We start from the raw sequence: 15,351 nt of genomic DNA on the forward strand, positions 1-15,351 counted from the left end.
TAAACCTCTAATAAAAGTACAAATTCAGGATACTACCAAATTCCAATTCAAACCATAGCAATTTAATTAAAGAGGAAAAAAGAGAGGCAAAAGCTACAAGAAATGGCAAAGGCCAATGTCATAAGAGAGGGTAAAAAGAACATTTGTTCATACTATCATGAAAATGGGAAGTTTCCTGTAAAAACAGATCACCAAGATGCAGTACATAACCCATTTAGAACAAGGATGCACCACAAAATCTTCCATGAAATAGAATACCAAAAGCCACACACATACAGAGTAAAAGGAAGGTCCACTCCGGGCTTAAGTTGGCTTTCGCATGTTTCTGCCAGCACGAATCACTTCATCCACCAACAGCAATTGCGAAGCAATTACAGGCCTGACAAACCAAAGTACCTCCATTTTTAACAACTTATGCTTTTTATGTGGTAAACATGAAATCATGATAGACATCTAATAGAGGGAATCGGTGAAAAAGTACCACGAGAAACATTTCTACCTCAATTAGAAAAAATATTCCAACTCAAAAAAATTTTGAAAAACAGAAACACCAAACCGAACCAATAGTTCAGTTCAGTTTATTTGGTTTTGCTCCCTAGGTCGGTTTGGTTTATTCGGTTTACATGAACAAATTGATTTATTCAGTTTTTTATATAAAAAATCAAACTGACCAAATACACACCCCTAAATAAAAGGGCTTCCATGGTACTTTTACCATGAAAATGGGAACATACATGCCGATAATGGCAATTATAAAAGACAAGTGAGGCAAATGAATATCGAGAGCTATTACGTACCCAGAGTTTATAATTTGTCGTTTAACAGAGTAGTTATCAAATATACCCTCCATTTGGGGGTCCATAGGTTCTCCTGTTTGTTGGTTTAGACCAACAATATTTCCTCTGTCATGCTCCCCCTGTATCAACAGTCAAAATACAATGTTCAGCTTAAATACTATTCTCTTCAGCTTCCATTTTCTAGGAGGGGTTGAAACAAATAGTGAACTAGATGAAATAAGTAGTACCGTTAGACCAATTATGACATCCTGAGTGTCAAGTCCAGAATTTTCAGCAAGTGTCTTGGGCACCACGAGAAGGGCATCGGCAAAAGCTTCAACACCTAATTGGGCACGCTGTTCCATTTTTATGTAAATCAGATGTATTTCAATAGTTGTTTCAGTAGTTGTAAACAAAGAAATATACCAGAGACATACCCCTTGAACAGTTTTCTTTACTTCGTTAATTAGGTGTTGTCTTGCTGCAACTTCGAAAGCTCCAGCACCCTGAAGAACAGACATATATATTCATATATCAGAGTATATCATGAAATGCTACCGTGCGTAAAGATTCGAACCAAATAATCCTAACTCTCAACAAATATCTTTTTGGTTCAAGGAAATTTGACAGAATCTAATCAAATGAGCCAGCCGATTAATAGCACAGAGATCAAATATTTAAATTTGCCAGCTGCCTCTATCAGGGAAATACACATTAGAGAGGATCACCCACGATCAACTTGAAGTTCAGTCTACCCCATCTAATTTCCATTCTCTACTGGGTCAATCAATCATAAAACAAGTTTGGCGACCAACTATTACAGACAAGAGAATCAATAGTAGATGTAAACCAGCTTGAAGAACAAATGCAAATGAAATGCTAAACAAGCAAAACTTACTAAAATAACTGCCTCATCTTCAATAGTATTCTTAACAGCCCGCAGCCCATCACGAACAGCATCCTTAATTTGGGCAATTGTGTGGTCATTAGGCCCTATGTTATTGCCAATAGCATTAGTATTATATAAATAGCAATTAAAATGTTGCACGAGCAGCACTAACAATATTGATATTAAATTTACATAAATTATATGGAACGGCAACCAGTTCTACACACCTTTGATCAAAATTGTACATGAATGGGGATGCCTCACATTTTCCACAAATGTATACTTATCTTCCCCAAGGACATGCTCGTAGACAAGTCCCGCCCAGCCAAGACAATCTGGGGTTAAATCATCAACAGAATTTACAGCTTCTCCTCCGCAAGCCAAAACAAGCCTTTCCATATTTCTTCTCTTTGCTCTTCTGAGGGCAACAATCTACAACACCACAGATCAGCCCATTGCAATGAAACACAGGTGTGACAAACTTCAACAAAAACTATTAGAAAATTCAGTTTTAGACATAATGTAACACTTAAAAGAAAGAAAGAAATATATATCAGTCACATCAGCCTCGTATCTCACTGGTGATCAAAACTGTGTGCAACTCAAATTCATTTAGGAATAACAATATCACTGCAAAATACATGTTACAATCACAATTATGAAATTATCTTACGCCAACAGAAAGGAAGACAGCTACATGGGATGCACCTTCCTCTTGATATTCTAGAAACATATATCAACCCAGATATCCATTGGATAGACATATACAGACAGGAAACAGGGATGACAACCAAGGTAGTCATTCTCTAGCAAAAAGGGGAGACGACATTGGTACGCTGAGGTGAAAAACTGAAGAAAATACTGACAATGACAATGATATCATGAGTATCAACACGAGACGGCAAAATAATAGTCAAGCAGTGCTGTAAAAGTGTGCACCTAGCATTGTGCCTTAGCACTGAACAAAATAAGTGCCTCAAACCCTTTCAGACGAGACACATGTGCCTGATCATATTTTTGTAAGGTGGCAGTTGCAAAAAAATGTGTTAATTGAAGTTCCGTATGATTTCTTCACTTTTTGATTTTTTCAATAATTGTACCTTTAATGGTTAAGAAGAAAAGAAACTATCATACTCTCTACTTCTCGATATTTGAATATTTAATAACATGGGACCAAATGGAAATCACGCATGTTAGCCAACAAAAGAAGAAAATTTTGCAATTTCTATAGGAAAAAACCAAATCACCCTTTTTAGAGTTTTTAATCAAAATATCTTAAGCATATACTATATATACCAACACAAAAAAAACACACACACACGTGTGCATATTACAGCCTTTCTGTGCCTTGCACCTCACAAAATATGATGTTCTTGTGCCTAAAGAACGACTTGCACCTTTGACAACACTGGTCAAGCATCTAGATCACCGTATGTTCACTTGTGATACTTTCTCTTCTTTAATGGGGAAATTTGGATAAATTCAAACACTTGCAAGAACGTTATAGGCAACTAACAAAGAGTAGGGCATCATGAAAATTTCGCAAGTTGGAATAGGGATTAAAAGAACAAAATTCTATAGCTTACCCCTGCTTGTTGAAGTAGATGCAACGAAGGAGGATCAATACCCTTTTGATTGATAACAACAAAGTTGCTGTCATTGCCAGCACAAACCTACAGATGGACAGGAGTAGCAGTATCGTAAGAATTAATATAAATCTGCTACACCAAAAAAGCCACATTTATAATAGGTACATCAGGCATAACAATAGATACCTTATTTTTTAGCTCAATAATTTTTTTGACTCGTTCATCAACTGAACGCCTTTCAGCTGCAACCATTGCCTCCCTCTGCTCAGCATTTGAGTAGAAAAAGCCTGCATTTATTTCACTGAGGGCTAAAACATTAGTTCCATGATGACAATCACAACAAAATAAATCCAGATTAAGGGTAACCAAAGAAAAGCAGGCAGACACCAAATGAGCAGCTAAGCACATGAAAGATTATATTTCAAGGAGAATTAAAAAGCTAACAATGAAATTAGTGGCCCCTCCACTTGCAACCCCACAGCACGGACAAATAAAAAGGGAAGTTAAAGACATGCACATATATGTACCTTTTCTCATACTCCAAGGATACATTACATGTCAAGATGTAACAATTTTCTGCTCGTCGCTTCATATCTGGATGCCTAGAACCATGGTCCAAAACTAGTCCCTCCACCTAGGGAAACCACAAAAGGTAAATATAAGAAACGGCATGATACAGATGGATACCAACACATGCACACACATAACAAAAACATGTACAAATAAAACAGAAATATTCAAGCTTTATTACGCAAGCTAAACTTAGCTCTAATCAAGAGAAAGGAAGGTGTAGTTTCAAAGCTTTATTAATACATTCCAATAGCAATAAATTCTGTGATTTCCCATCCATATCGTGATCACCTTGTCAAAAAAAGTTTTCTACATTTTATTTGATAATGGCCAAATTTGCATATGTTCATTAAAGAGAACATTGTTTCGTGAAATCAAAATTAAAAATTACTTTAATTGTAGCTATTGTAAGGAAACAAACAAATTGGCAAATAAACTGGTTAGAATATAGAAAACAACCCCCCTTCCCTTCAAGTGGGTCCCTCTCTTGAAAAAAAAAAAAGAACTTAGCCTCGTGCCTCAAAAGAAGTAACAACCAACCAAAATTCTTAAAATCATTCATAATGTATGAGTAATAAGTAATCCCCACTTCAGTATCATACTGTAGCAGCAGAAACCACAAACAAAGACATTGAATGCTACAATGCATCGAGAAAGGTGGCATACATACAATGCAAGATAAAAAGGATATATAAACATACCAGCCGTGTGTCTACATCAAACTTATGTCGCATGTGCATTATTTCAACCATAAAGAGATCAATAGGCTCATCAGGTTTTCGGACACACAGTACCTGGGAAACCAAATAAAAGTTTATATCACGTAAGTGTAAAAAGGTATAAAAAAATAAGTTTCCCACTTACAGCATTAACAACTATGTCTGTCAGTTGATCTGCCAATCCTTCATACAACTGCATGACAGTACAAAAAGTAAATCAAATGAGTAAGATATTGTTAAAAACAGATAAGAGAGTGAAGTAGGGAGAGTAGAAATTTTGAAAATACCTTAGTCCTTAGTGTAGTTCTTGCTACCATTTTCAGGATCTCCTTATCAGGTTCAGAACCCATTACCACAGGAGTCTTAAACTTCTCAAGGAACTGAAGGGTAGCTCTTTTGGCAATTTCAAAACCATCAACTAGAACACGGGGATGCATACCTAAACCAAAAGCTTTATCACTATGCATATAGATAATGAATAACGAGAAAAGAGAAATATGCGTACATATATGGAAATGCTATGTCAATACTTGTATATTACAGCCATTTGGTTCAAATCTAATTTTTCTTTAATCATTTTCAGTGGGCAATAATCTTAAGCTAAAGAATCTAACATGACTGCAACTGCTCATATTATCCAATTTGCATCTCACTGAGGAAAAAAAACCTTAAATCTAATAGAAAATTGCAAAGCTGAGCAGTTCTTTTACATGGATTCAAATTAGTCATACGAACCCTAACCTTCGTCAATGTAACGCTCAGATTGCTTCATTAGCTCGCCAATGAAGAGTACAGTAGATGTAGTTCCGTCACCGCTAATGTCATCTTGCGCGACAGCTGTCCTTGCTATCATAATAGCCGTCGGATTTTGAATTTGCTGAAATATTTTTCAATCAAACAACTCAATAAGATCTACATCATCACCCTCAGTAATCATTTAACATGATTTTACTAATATCAAAGGATAATTTAAATCTGGTCAAGGAAATGAAATCGCTATAAAAAAATTGCAGGGAAAGAGAAGGGGACAAAAGGAACCATTTCTTTCAAGAGAGTGTTTCCATCTTTAGTGAGCTTAATATCACCGGCGCCACCAACAAGCATTTTGATAGTGCCTTTAGGTCCAAGATTTGTTTTGAGAACATCTTGTAAACCTTTGGCGGCGTTGATGTTCATGTGCAGTGCCGCCGATTTGTTGAGAACTTCGGCATTAGGGTTCAACACTCGAAGCGACATCGTCGGCTAGGATTTCCGAATAACACCGCTGGAAGAACGAGGTGTGTGACCGAGTGAGCAAGTGACTGAGTCGGGAGGGAAAAACTCAAAACTCTGTTTACTGCAAAGAAGGGACGAAATGCTCGGAAGGGTTTTAGGGCTTTCTCGAACTTTTTTTCTATAAATAAATAGATGAAAAAAATAATAGTACGTGAAAAATAAAATATATATGGGCTGACCCGAATGTGAAATCTGGGTTTAATACCTTAAGGTTGAATAACCAATGTAATAGGCCAAAAATTAACCTCAAGCCCAAATAAATTGTGGCGTAGTAATGCCACAATTCAAAGTCTTAAATAGTAATATATTATTAAATTATTAGTAAGTTTACATTTTAATCATTTAATTTTAAAAAATTATAAAATGGTCTTTAAATTATTTGAAAATTTTTATTTAATTCATCAGGCTATTAAGTTTTTTTTTAAAAATAAATATAGCTAGCGAGCTCCAAGCTATGATTCAATGATCTATTTGGTGGATCAATACTCATTGATAAGTAAAACATACCTTAGATCCAAGTTGATCTTACATTCAGTGTCGGAGATTGAAGAAGAAAATTGTTTGGATATTGGTTAACAAATTCATGATATTTAAAGTTGTTTCATGAAAAAACTAAACCGTAGAAAGAGGAATGAGAGTTTTCGATCGGTGCAGACAGTGCGAATAGAGAAGGCCATTGAGCAACAATTTTAATAACCTAACGACTTAAATGAAAACTTTCTAATAATTTAGTGGCCATTTTGTAACTTTTTAAAATTTAACAACTAAAATATAAACTTACTAATAATTTAATGACATAGGATGTAGTTTACCTAAATATAAACCAATGGATTTAATTTTTTTAATTATTTTCACATATAACTTTTAAAATTTAATCGAAATGTGTTTTCTTAATGAAAAGGTCAATCAAATTGTTAAAATGTTAATCACTTGGCATGATAATCTATGCATGCTTCATTGTTGACGTACATTTTTAAATTTTAAAATTTTAAAATTTAAAATTATGTATTTTCTAAATTTATTTAATACATGTAAATTATTATGCGGACTATCAACATTATTAGAATTTTAACAGTTCAAATGACTTTTCTTTCAAAAAAAATTGATTAAAATTTGAAATTTTAAGAGTTAGAGTAATAAAAAAATATCAACTCAAAATTGACAAAAAATATATATATATGTTAGGGATAAATTTTTAGTATGAGTTTGATAAAATAAATAAATATCAAAATTATACATGAACTTAAATTTAATGCATAATTTGATACATAAATTTTAATTTTATACTATTATACACATTAATGAACTTGATTTTGGTTCAAATGTATACATAAAACTTGGATGTTGATCCAATTGTACAAATTTTAAAAATAAATATGTCAATTTAATTTTATACTATATAAGTATAATTATTTGTGTATGTAATATATAAACATAAAATGACGTTGTATCAACCATGAAATTAGTGATTTATGAAAATTGAATCAAATGAAAATATTATGTATAAAATTATACAAAATCAAAGTTCATATATACCATTACATATCAAACCAAAACTCACATGTAATTTTCAAATTTATTCCATATGATTTTCTTTCGAGTATTGCATTTTTTTATTTAATTTCAACATGCTAATCTCAGATTCCAATTAAAAAAAGTATTTGAATCAAATTGGAAGTCCCAAAGAAAAAATAAATAAATAAATTATGAATGCAATGCAATGCAATTTAAATAAAAATTGTTTTAAAGAATCAGCATAAAATTTAAGTGTATACGAAAAATGTAATAAATATTCCCATGCAAAGTTTTTTTTGTGTTTTTCTTTAATTTATTTTTTTTAAAAAGGAAGATAAGAAAATTAAAATGAAAGCATCTTATTCCGTATTAGCGTAAGTTAGTAGGAAAAGAAAGGGATTATTGAAAAATACAAAGAGAATTTGTTGTTTGTTTTTTAAATCATACCTTCTGAGTTTAATTTTATTCCGGTTCAACTAATACTTTTCGATAATAATAATTTTAATATTCGAATTCATTTCAATTATTCAGAAAATAAATTTATTGTCACTTTTTACTACTAAATTTTGTGAAGAACAAAGATATTTAGATAAAATATAAAAATAAGTTGTACAATATCTATATTTATATTTATTTCTATGACTGAGTTGTACCACGAGTTAACCTGACACAAATTTAGTTGATAAAATATTAAAATACCATCTATATCTATATCTATATCTATATTTAAGTCATTGATGAGTTTATGTCATAAGTCAATCGGACACCAATTTAATTGAGAAATTACTAAAATACTATTTTATATGCAAAGTAAATTATAGCTTTATGAAGGTGTTCTTTGTCTTTTTATATATTTTTTATAAAATATAATATTAAAAAACTTAATCATGTTAATATTTGAACCCACACCTCAATAAATTTTAAACACTTCACTTTTCTTTTGCTCTAAAATTAAACAATTCATTTCTCTATTTTTAATATAAACCTCATTTGATCTTTAAATAAAATTTTAATAAATATATTTATTACATAATTTTGTTTATATTTATATCGTTTTACGTGTATTTGAGTATGATTGAAAAAAGAGAACATTTGTTCAAAGTGTTATTAATTGAACAAATGCTGTTAAAACTTTAAAATATTTTAATTGAATCTTCAAAATATTAATATGGTATAAATAAAATCTTTATTCATCTAACTATCAAATTAAAAATTAAAATTGTTGAAATATAAATATATTTAAAATTTGATCCAAGTGTTCAAATACATTCTAAATCAAACTAAAGTTTCAGTTAAGTTAACTATTATTAAAAATTTTGCATCATAATTTAGGGCTATTTAATGCAATTAATCCATTTTTTATTTGTGTATATATATACACACATGGAGGTAGAAGAAGAAGCAAGTAAAAGTCATTAAACAGCTTTCTCTTTTGTTCTTCATTCCCAAAAACCATTCCCTTTATATATATACATAAAATTATCATATAATCATTGCAATACTACACTTTTCTCTCAATATATATATTATTACATATATATATATGTGCAAGTTTTCTTTTGTTGCCCTCTTGAATTTTTCTTTCTTTAGGTAAATTCTACATTCAAAGGGTTTTGATTTTCTTTCCTCCCTCAGCTACCCAATAATCCGTGTTTGTTCATATCTTCTTATTGGATTCTGTGAGAGAAAGTATTTTTCAGTGAAACCCTTTTTTTTCGAGAATAAAAATGGAGGAAAAAGGGGGTTTCAATGAACAGTGTATGAATCGGATTCCCGATCTTTCACTGCACATTAGCCCTCCCAACACTGCTCCACCATCGATTTCCACAGCTACTACCAGCGAAAGCCATTCATCGACCTTTGATATTTGGAGCATCAAACAGTACGATGCCCTAAAACCCTGCAGCAGCTCCCAAGCAGCTGAAACTGAGCTTTCTTTAGCTAATCCACTAGGTCCAGTCGGCAGTGGCGTAGAACCTGAGAGTTGCCCACGGCAAATTCATCTTCTCAAATGCGGTCAACTAAGTGATATAAACTATGGGGTTTCATGGCTTGATGATATGCCTGAACCAGGTTTGAAACCCATCAAGGGAATCCCAATATATACGGATCCTCGTAAGTCACGGCCGCTATATCAAGTGTCCCCTTATTCGTCTTATAATTGTTCATCATCATCATCAGCTTCAGCTCCTTGGGTGCTACACTCAGCCAATGGTTATAGGTTTAATGGGATCTCAATGCCTCAATACGAAGGAAGCATGGGTAGTTCAAGGTTTATAGCTAAAGTACATAGCAAAAAGAATATAAGGGCACCAAGGATGCGTTGGACCAGCTCTCTCCATGCTCGGTTCGTTCATGCTGTCGAACTTCTCGGTGGCCATGAAAGTAATCAATTATTCAATCTTATTCTTTCTTCTTTTTTTTTTTTCCTACTTTTTGTTACAGATCCATATAGTTTTCAATGAATTTGATCGAGTTTTTTTTCATGTAGGAGCAACCCCAAAGTCAGTGTTAGAGTTAATGGATGTCAAAGATCTAACACTTGCTCACGTCAAAAGCCATTTACAGGTACAATCAAAGAACCAGAAATAAAAAAGCTGGAAAAACCCTGGTTTTTCTTTTAGAAAAAGAGACTTTGAGTGAAGAAGTTCAACTTTTAGAAGAAAAGAAAAGGTCAAAGAGAAAAAAGAGAGAGAAAAAAAAGTAGCCATCATTTCTCAATAATTCAAAGCAATTACTGACCTTACCAAACATCGACCTCGTGGTTAATAAACAAACCAATAAAAATCCCATAAACAGACAAGAATTAGAAATTGAAAGAGAGAGAAGGGTATTTTTTTATTTGATTTTTTTTACCCGGATTTTCTATTTTTGTTTTTAAATTGATAAAAAAGAGGCTTCCTTTGATTTGTTTCTTATCAATAAGCAACTCTTTTTCCTTTCATATCGCAGATGTATAGAACTGTTAAGAGCACTGACAAAGCTGCAGCAGCTTTCTCAGGTAATTGTGCATTGTTTAGCCTTAGCCTTCTCCAGTCCCCCTAATATTTATTAACTAGTACTTCACTTTTACCTAATTATTTTTATTCATTTACATATACATCATAATAAATATCATATATTTTTAATCTGTATTTAGATTCTTTTTAATTCAATTAAATAATAAATAATAGTATGTGAATCATCCTTGAGTTTTTTATGCTCACACAAAATATATTATATGTTCATGCAATTATTGTATATCTATCCTATAATTTAATTTGTATGTATGTATGTATATATATTTACGGAGAAAGTATAATAGAGGTCTCGTACGGAACTTTGCCTTTTTCATTAAAAATATGAATAAATTAATGTCTTCAGTGTTAAATCAAATACTAAATGGATTATTTTGTTAAAAAATTTTATCGTTTCCTACTATTCAAAATTAATTTTTATGCGTCACCATGAGGTATATGTAGCACACCACGTGTCGTTGTTTGCTTATCATGTTAGTCATGTTAGTTTTTAATGATAGAAATAAATGAAAATTTTAACAAAAATGATTATTTTACTTTTTAATCTAATACAATGATTAATTTTTTTAATAAAAAGGTAAAATACAATATAACGCTTAATACAGAAGCCTCCATAAAACTTTTACCTATATTTATATTGTGTGTATGTATGTATGAATATTTATGTTGGGATCTATTATTAATATTTTAGTTTGTTAAAATATGTGAATAAAAATATGTATGTATGACAGATGGATCAGGAGAAGAAGATGAAGATTGTTTGGGTGTAGCCAAAAATAGAAACAGTTCAGTGAAGCAGAGATCAACAGAGACAGAATATAATGTTAATGGCTGCCCCTCCTCTTCTAATCTTTGGACTATCTCTTCTACGTATGTCTCCCAACTCAATCTCTGGTTTGGTATCCAAACTTAATAGCTTCTTCCATTTTAATCTCTAAATTTAAACTCCATAAAAGTGTGATAATGTGGTAACTTGAGTTTGTGTCTCGTGTTATCTAAAACATACATATATATATATATTTAAAATTTTTAAGTGATACAATCTCAAAATATCACATTATAATATTTTACAGAATTTAATTTCAAGTATAAAAGCGAACTTAATTAACAAATTTACATAGTAAAGTGAATAAAAAGAATATAAGTACCAAAAGAACTTAATTATGAAATTCATTAACCAATTTCTATACTATATATTAAACTCTTAAATAAATTGATATTAAGAATCAACTTGACTCTCGATGTGATAATCATTAATAAAATACCATTACCTTACAAAATAAATAATGTTATTTTAAGTATATTTTATCATTTCAAGTAAAATTTCATTTAACTTTTGTATAAAATTTATTACATTAAATTTTTAATGCAGAAACCATGTTTTTTATATAAAGGAAAAAACCTAAAAAAGAGTTTATTTATGGATGACAGCTTTTCCTTTCGTTAAGCTTTAATTCATCTTTCTGCCTTTCTGCTTTATTTCTTTTTCGTAATGACTGATCAAAGAAGAAATTCATACCAATGTGTTTATATTTAACATCATTTTTTATATATTAAATTCAACAAATTAATAATTATTACATTTAATTTAAGATATCATGACAAAAGGATTTTACTAAAGAGCACTCTAATACTACTTACCAATTAGTATTTTTATTTAGTTATACACGTATACATATGTATATATATACACACATTCGTGCATTTTAAGTTGATTGATTCATCTTTTTCTTCTATATATGTTTTCTTCTCTCCGTTCACATTTTCCTAGGTGGAACATGATAGTCGCCCAACATTTAAAAGAACGGGTAACCCGAACAGGATTATACACTGTAAAACGTATATAAAAATGAAAGAGTTAAAAAAAAATACTTGAGGAAGCCGATAGGAAACGACAGCAGCGATGGAAGGGGATAGTTTCAACTGGTTGAGTAATGGGGTTTTGTTTGATTCCTATAGAAAGTACCAATTGTTAATGAAAAATAAGCATTTAGATAAAAATGGATTGGATGATGTGAAGTGAAAGATCTATAACATAAGAAAGATTATGAAGGTGCTAGAGTTTGTGCTTTCAAATGCATTCGAATGATTAAGTCAGCAAAAGATAGGTAGTAATAAGACGAAGGTAAGAGCTAGACTATTGAGAAGGTCTTACCATATATATATATAATATTACGGCAGGGATGGAAGATGATAGTGTTTGAATTGATATTCGGAAAATATGACAGGGTTTAAACTTATATTGGTATAATATAATTAAAGACTTATATATTAAATAAAATGTATAATTAACAATTAATTATTAACTATATATTTAAATATATCTTAAATACTAACCATAGCATGCATGATGAAGAACAATCTATTATATTGCATTTTTGTCCCTTTCTCTTTACTTAGTTTAATGGTTGGTTTATCACTTTGATTGCTTGTTGTTCAGAACATGCAGCTATGTATCTTAGTGACAGTAAACTGATTAAACTATATGAATTTTTTTGGTGCACCAGAGGGGTTCAGTTGTCGAGTTCCAGGACTCCGGTTGGGTCTACACCCGAAGCTCCATCGTCTCAATCCGGAAACCACTTCGAGGTAAGATTAATGAAAAGCATTTCATTATCTGCATTTCATTATTTCAGCTTCTAATACATCTACATATACATATATGCATGCAACACTGAGCAGCATAACGTTAGATTTGGTTAGGGTTCAGTATTATAAGTTTTAGAATTTGTTAGTTATTACTGCAAAAAGAGAATAAAAAATGAACGTGGATCTAAGAAGTGAAAGTTGCGCCATTTTCTGTGCATGTATCGTATATATAACTATATATATGTATATTGCAAAGATCTTTCACTCTCGTACTTTACCCTAGCAATAAATAAGAGGTTGGTGACGCAGTTGTAAAAATATTAAAGCTAATTAAGCACCTTGTTGAAAGCGACTATACACAAATTTTCTCTCATTTAGTTTTGAATTTATTTATACATACAGGACTGTTGGTGATATTTAAAAACTTTATAAGTAGGTAAAGAGTATGACATTTGATTGTAGGGTATATACGTTCGAAAAAGGATATATGGTAATTTCTTTAACTTCACTTAGTTAAAATAGTGAACTTTCATTATATCAAGCACCAGCTTATATTATATATAGAATATTAGTATTTGATATATTACATATGTAATATGAGACATGCGTCATTATTTAATAAAAACTTAATTTGATAGTCTATCTATACATATAAATTAGAAAAGTATCATTAGCAAATAATTTTAAGGCTAACTCTACTAAACGTCCTTAAATTACATTTTTGATTTTAAGTTAGGTCCTAAACATCGAAACGTTATAGTTAAATGTCGATTCTTTAGTTTAGTTACAATTTAGAAGTTAAATACAATATTTAAATATAACATATTGTATATTTAAAATATATAGATGAAGTTTTAAATACAAGTGTAACTAGACAATTTAAATTTAATGTATTAAAAGCGAAAAGAATAAAAAACCTTTATCATTTTTTAAACATGTCAAATTTAAATTGTCTTATAGTGTGTATATATATATATATATATATATATATATATGTCTGTATATATGTGTTTTCCAATATAATAGCTAGAATGATTGACATGAAAACTTAAATGATATGATATTAATACTTTAAAATTTTAATTAAAATATTTTTAAAGTTTAGAAATCAATTTAGATTAAGTGCGATATATAAAGCGAGCTCAAATGGAATTGACCCATAATCTAAAACTATGCAGGGAAGCAATAGTTTTGCTGATAAAAAAATCACAACAGGGTCAAATATAGATCTCCATAATCCAAGCTTGGAATTCAGCCTGGGAAGATCAGATTGGCAGGGTGAAGAACATGAGTGACCATATATTTTAAGCTAAATTTTACGAAAATCGAGCCAAATCGAATCTCATTTTAAAAGATAAAACATTGTCAGTATTGTTTTCTCCGAGCCGAAACAGGTTTGGAAATAAAGTTGCTGAGCAATGCTAGTCATTGAAGAAGAAAAAAAATGGAATCAAGTTTTATTTTAATAGTGAAATTTGCATTGTATTTTCTTAATTGATGTATATTATTTTTTTAGCCAATTAAGCTAGCAAAGATCCTTTTTCCATTGTCTTTTCAAGCTTTTAAGTGAGGGTGTGAAAATTTGACTTTAAATACTCTCTTTATGTTGTTTTTTTATTTATGATATGAAAGTTGGTCTCCTAAAAAGATACATAAAATTGAAAATAGGAAAAAGAAAAAAAAATAAAGGAGTGGTTGTAAAGATATGGAGATAAGAATATTGGATTTAGTGGTTTGATCACATTTATAAATAGGGTTCACAATTATTTCAATATAAAATTAATTTTATATGATTAGGTAGACTTCTTTTCTTTATAATATTTCTATTTTCATTTTTAATCTATTTATTATTTACACTAAATCATTTTAAATATGAGTGATTAAAATTATCAATTTTTAATGAAGTAAGCAACTAAAATATAATTTGAGGAAAATAAAAGTGATTATTTTATTAGTTCACCCTTTAAAAAATATTCAAAATTGAGTTTTTCACTCTGAATCTAAAAGTGATTCTAAAATTTAAATTTTTATTCGATATTTATAAGAAAATAAGAAAAGTTTTTTCAAAAATAGTACTTGAATTTTGAATCAGAAATTGCGAGTTTTAAAAATGTAAAAATGGCCTGTGAAAATATAGGATTTGTTGCCAAAATCTGAAAAATTTTAAACTTTGGGATGAAAATGTAAAATTCTCAACTATATTTAAAATGGAAAATGCTTTTCAGTTTTATATTTAAAATGGAACCCACCGCGCACCACATGGTTTTCAGCTCATGATCTGCGATTTTTTTAAATGGATTAATTCCAGCTTTGGTCCTTCATAGTATGTAGGTTATGTGATTTAATTCCTCAATTCATTCAATTTGATTTCTACCTCTACTTATCTTAATGACTTATAATATTTCTTATTTA

The 15,351-nt window shown here is 30.4% G+C and overlaps 2 protein-coding genes across 4 annotated transcripts; one reads left to right on the forward strand and one right to left on the reverse strand.

Annotated features, from left to right (window-relative positions):
* Positions 1 to 40: 40 nt before the first annotated feature.
* On the reverse strand, positions 41 to 5,952 carry LOC108479459 (T-complex protein 1 subunit zeta 1). Of its 3 annotated transcripts, XM_017782077.2 has the most exons (15): positions 5,582 to 5,952; positions 5,285 to 5,420; positions 4,831 to 4,982; positions 4,689 to 4,736; positions 4,526 to 4,618; positions 3,782 to 3,888; positions 3,441 to 3,555; positions 3,252 to 3,338; positions 1,893 to 2,097; positions 1,675 to 1,769; positions 1,214 to 1,282; positions 1,025 to 1,132; positions 798 to 916; positions 277 to 379; positions 41 to 175 (listed from the first exon to the last, which is right to left on the reverse strand). In XM_017782077.2, exons 1-14 carry the CDS (start codon positions 5,777 to 5,779, stop codon positions 304 to 306), a joined length of 1,608 nt encoding a protein of 535 aa, XP_017637566.1. In that variant the 5' UTR covers positions 5,780 to 5,952; the 3' UTR covers positions 41 to 175; positions 277 to 303. The 3 variants fall into 3 exon arrangements, with proteins under 3 accessions (XP_017637566.1, XP_017637564.1, XP_052878985.1); XM_017782075.2 differs by having other exon boundaries at positions 41 to 379; XM_053023025.1 differs by lacking the exon at positions 5,582 to 5,952 and having other exon boundaries at positions 41 to 379; positions 5,254 to 5,415.
* Positions 5,953 to 8,728: 2,776 nt separating this feature from the next.
* Positions 8,729 to 14,532, forward strand: LOC108478915 (probable transcription factor KAN2). Its single transcript, XM_017781369.2, has 6 exons — positions 8,729 to 9,718; positions 9,825 to 9,901; positions 10,286 to 10,334; positions 11,082 to 11,220; positions 12,858 to 12,939; positions 14,118 to 14,532. Exons 1-6 carry the CDS (start codon positions 9,061 to 9,063, stop codon positions 14,232 to 14,234), a joined length of 1,122 nt encoding a protein of 373 aa, XP_017636858.1. The 5' UTR covers positions 8,729 to 9,060; the 3' UTR covers positions 14,235 to 14,532.
* Positions 14,533 to 15,351: the final 819 nt, after the last annotated feature.

The sequence above is a fragment of the Gossypium arboreum genome, chromosome 12 (assembly GCF_025698485.1).
Source record: "Gossypium arboreum isolate Shixiya-1 chromosome 12, ASM2569848v2, whole genome shotgun sequence".
NCBI classification, from domain to species: Eukaryota; Viridiplantae; Streptophyta; class Magnoliopsida; order Malvales; family Malvaceae; genus Gossypium; species Gossypium arboreum.

Coding starts and splice junctions, on each gene's coding strand:
- LOC108479459 (XM_017782077.2), bottom strand. CDS start 5,779: ATGTCGCTTCGAGTGTTGAACCCTAATGCCGAAGTTCTCAACAAATCG. Junction 3,556..3,781: donor TCCTTGGAGTATGAGAAAAG/GTACATATATGT, acceptor TTTAGCCCTCAG/TGAAATAAATGCAGGCTTTT. Junction 1,770..1,892: donor ATGTACAATTTTGATCAAAG/GTGTGTAGAACT, acceptor GCAATAACATAG/GGCCTAATGACCACACAATT.
- LOC108478915 (XM_017781369.2), top strand. CDS start 9,061: ATGGAGGAAAAAGGGGGTTTCAATGAACAGTGTATGAATCGGATTCCC. Junction 10,335..11,081: donor AGCTGCAGCAGCTTTCTCAG/GTAATTGTGCAT, acceptor TATGTATGACAG/ATGGATCAGGAGAAGAAGAT. Junction 11,221..12,857: donor CTTTGGACTATCTCTTCTAC/GTATGTCTCCCA, acceptor TTGGTGCACCAG/AGGGGTTCAGTTGTCGAGTT.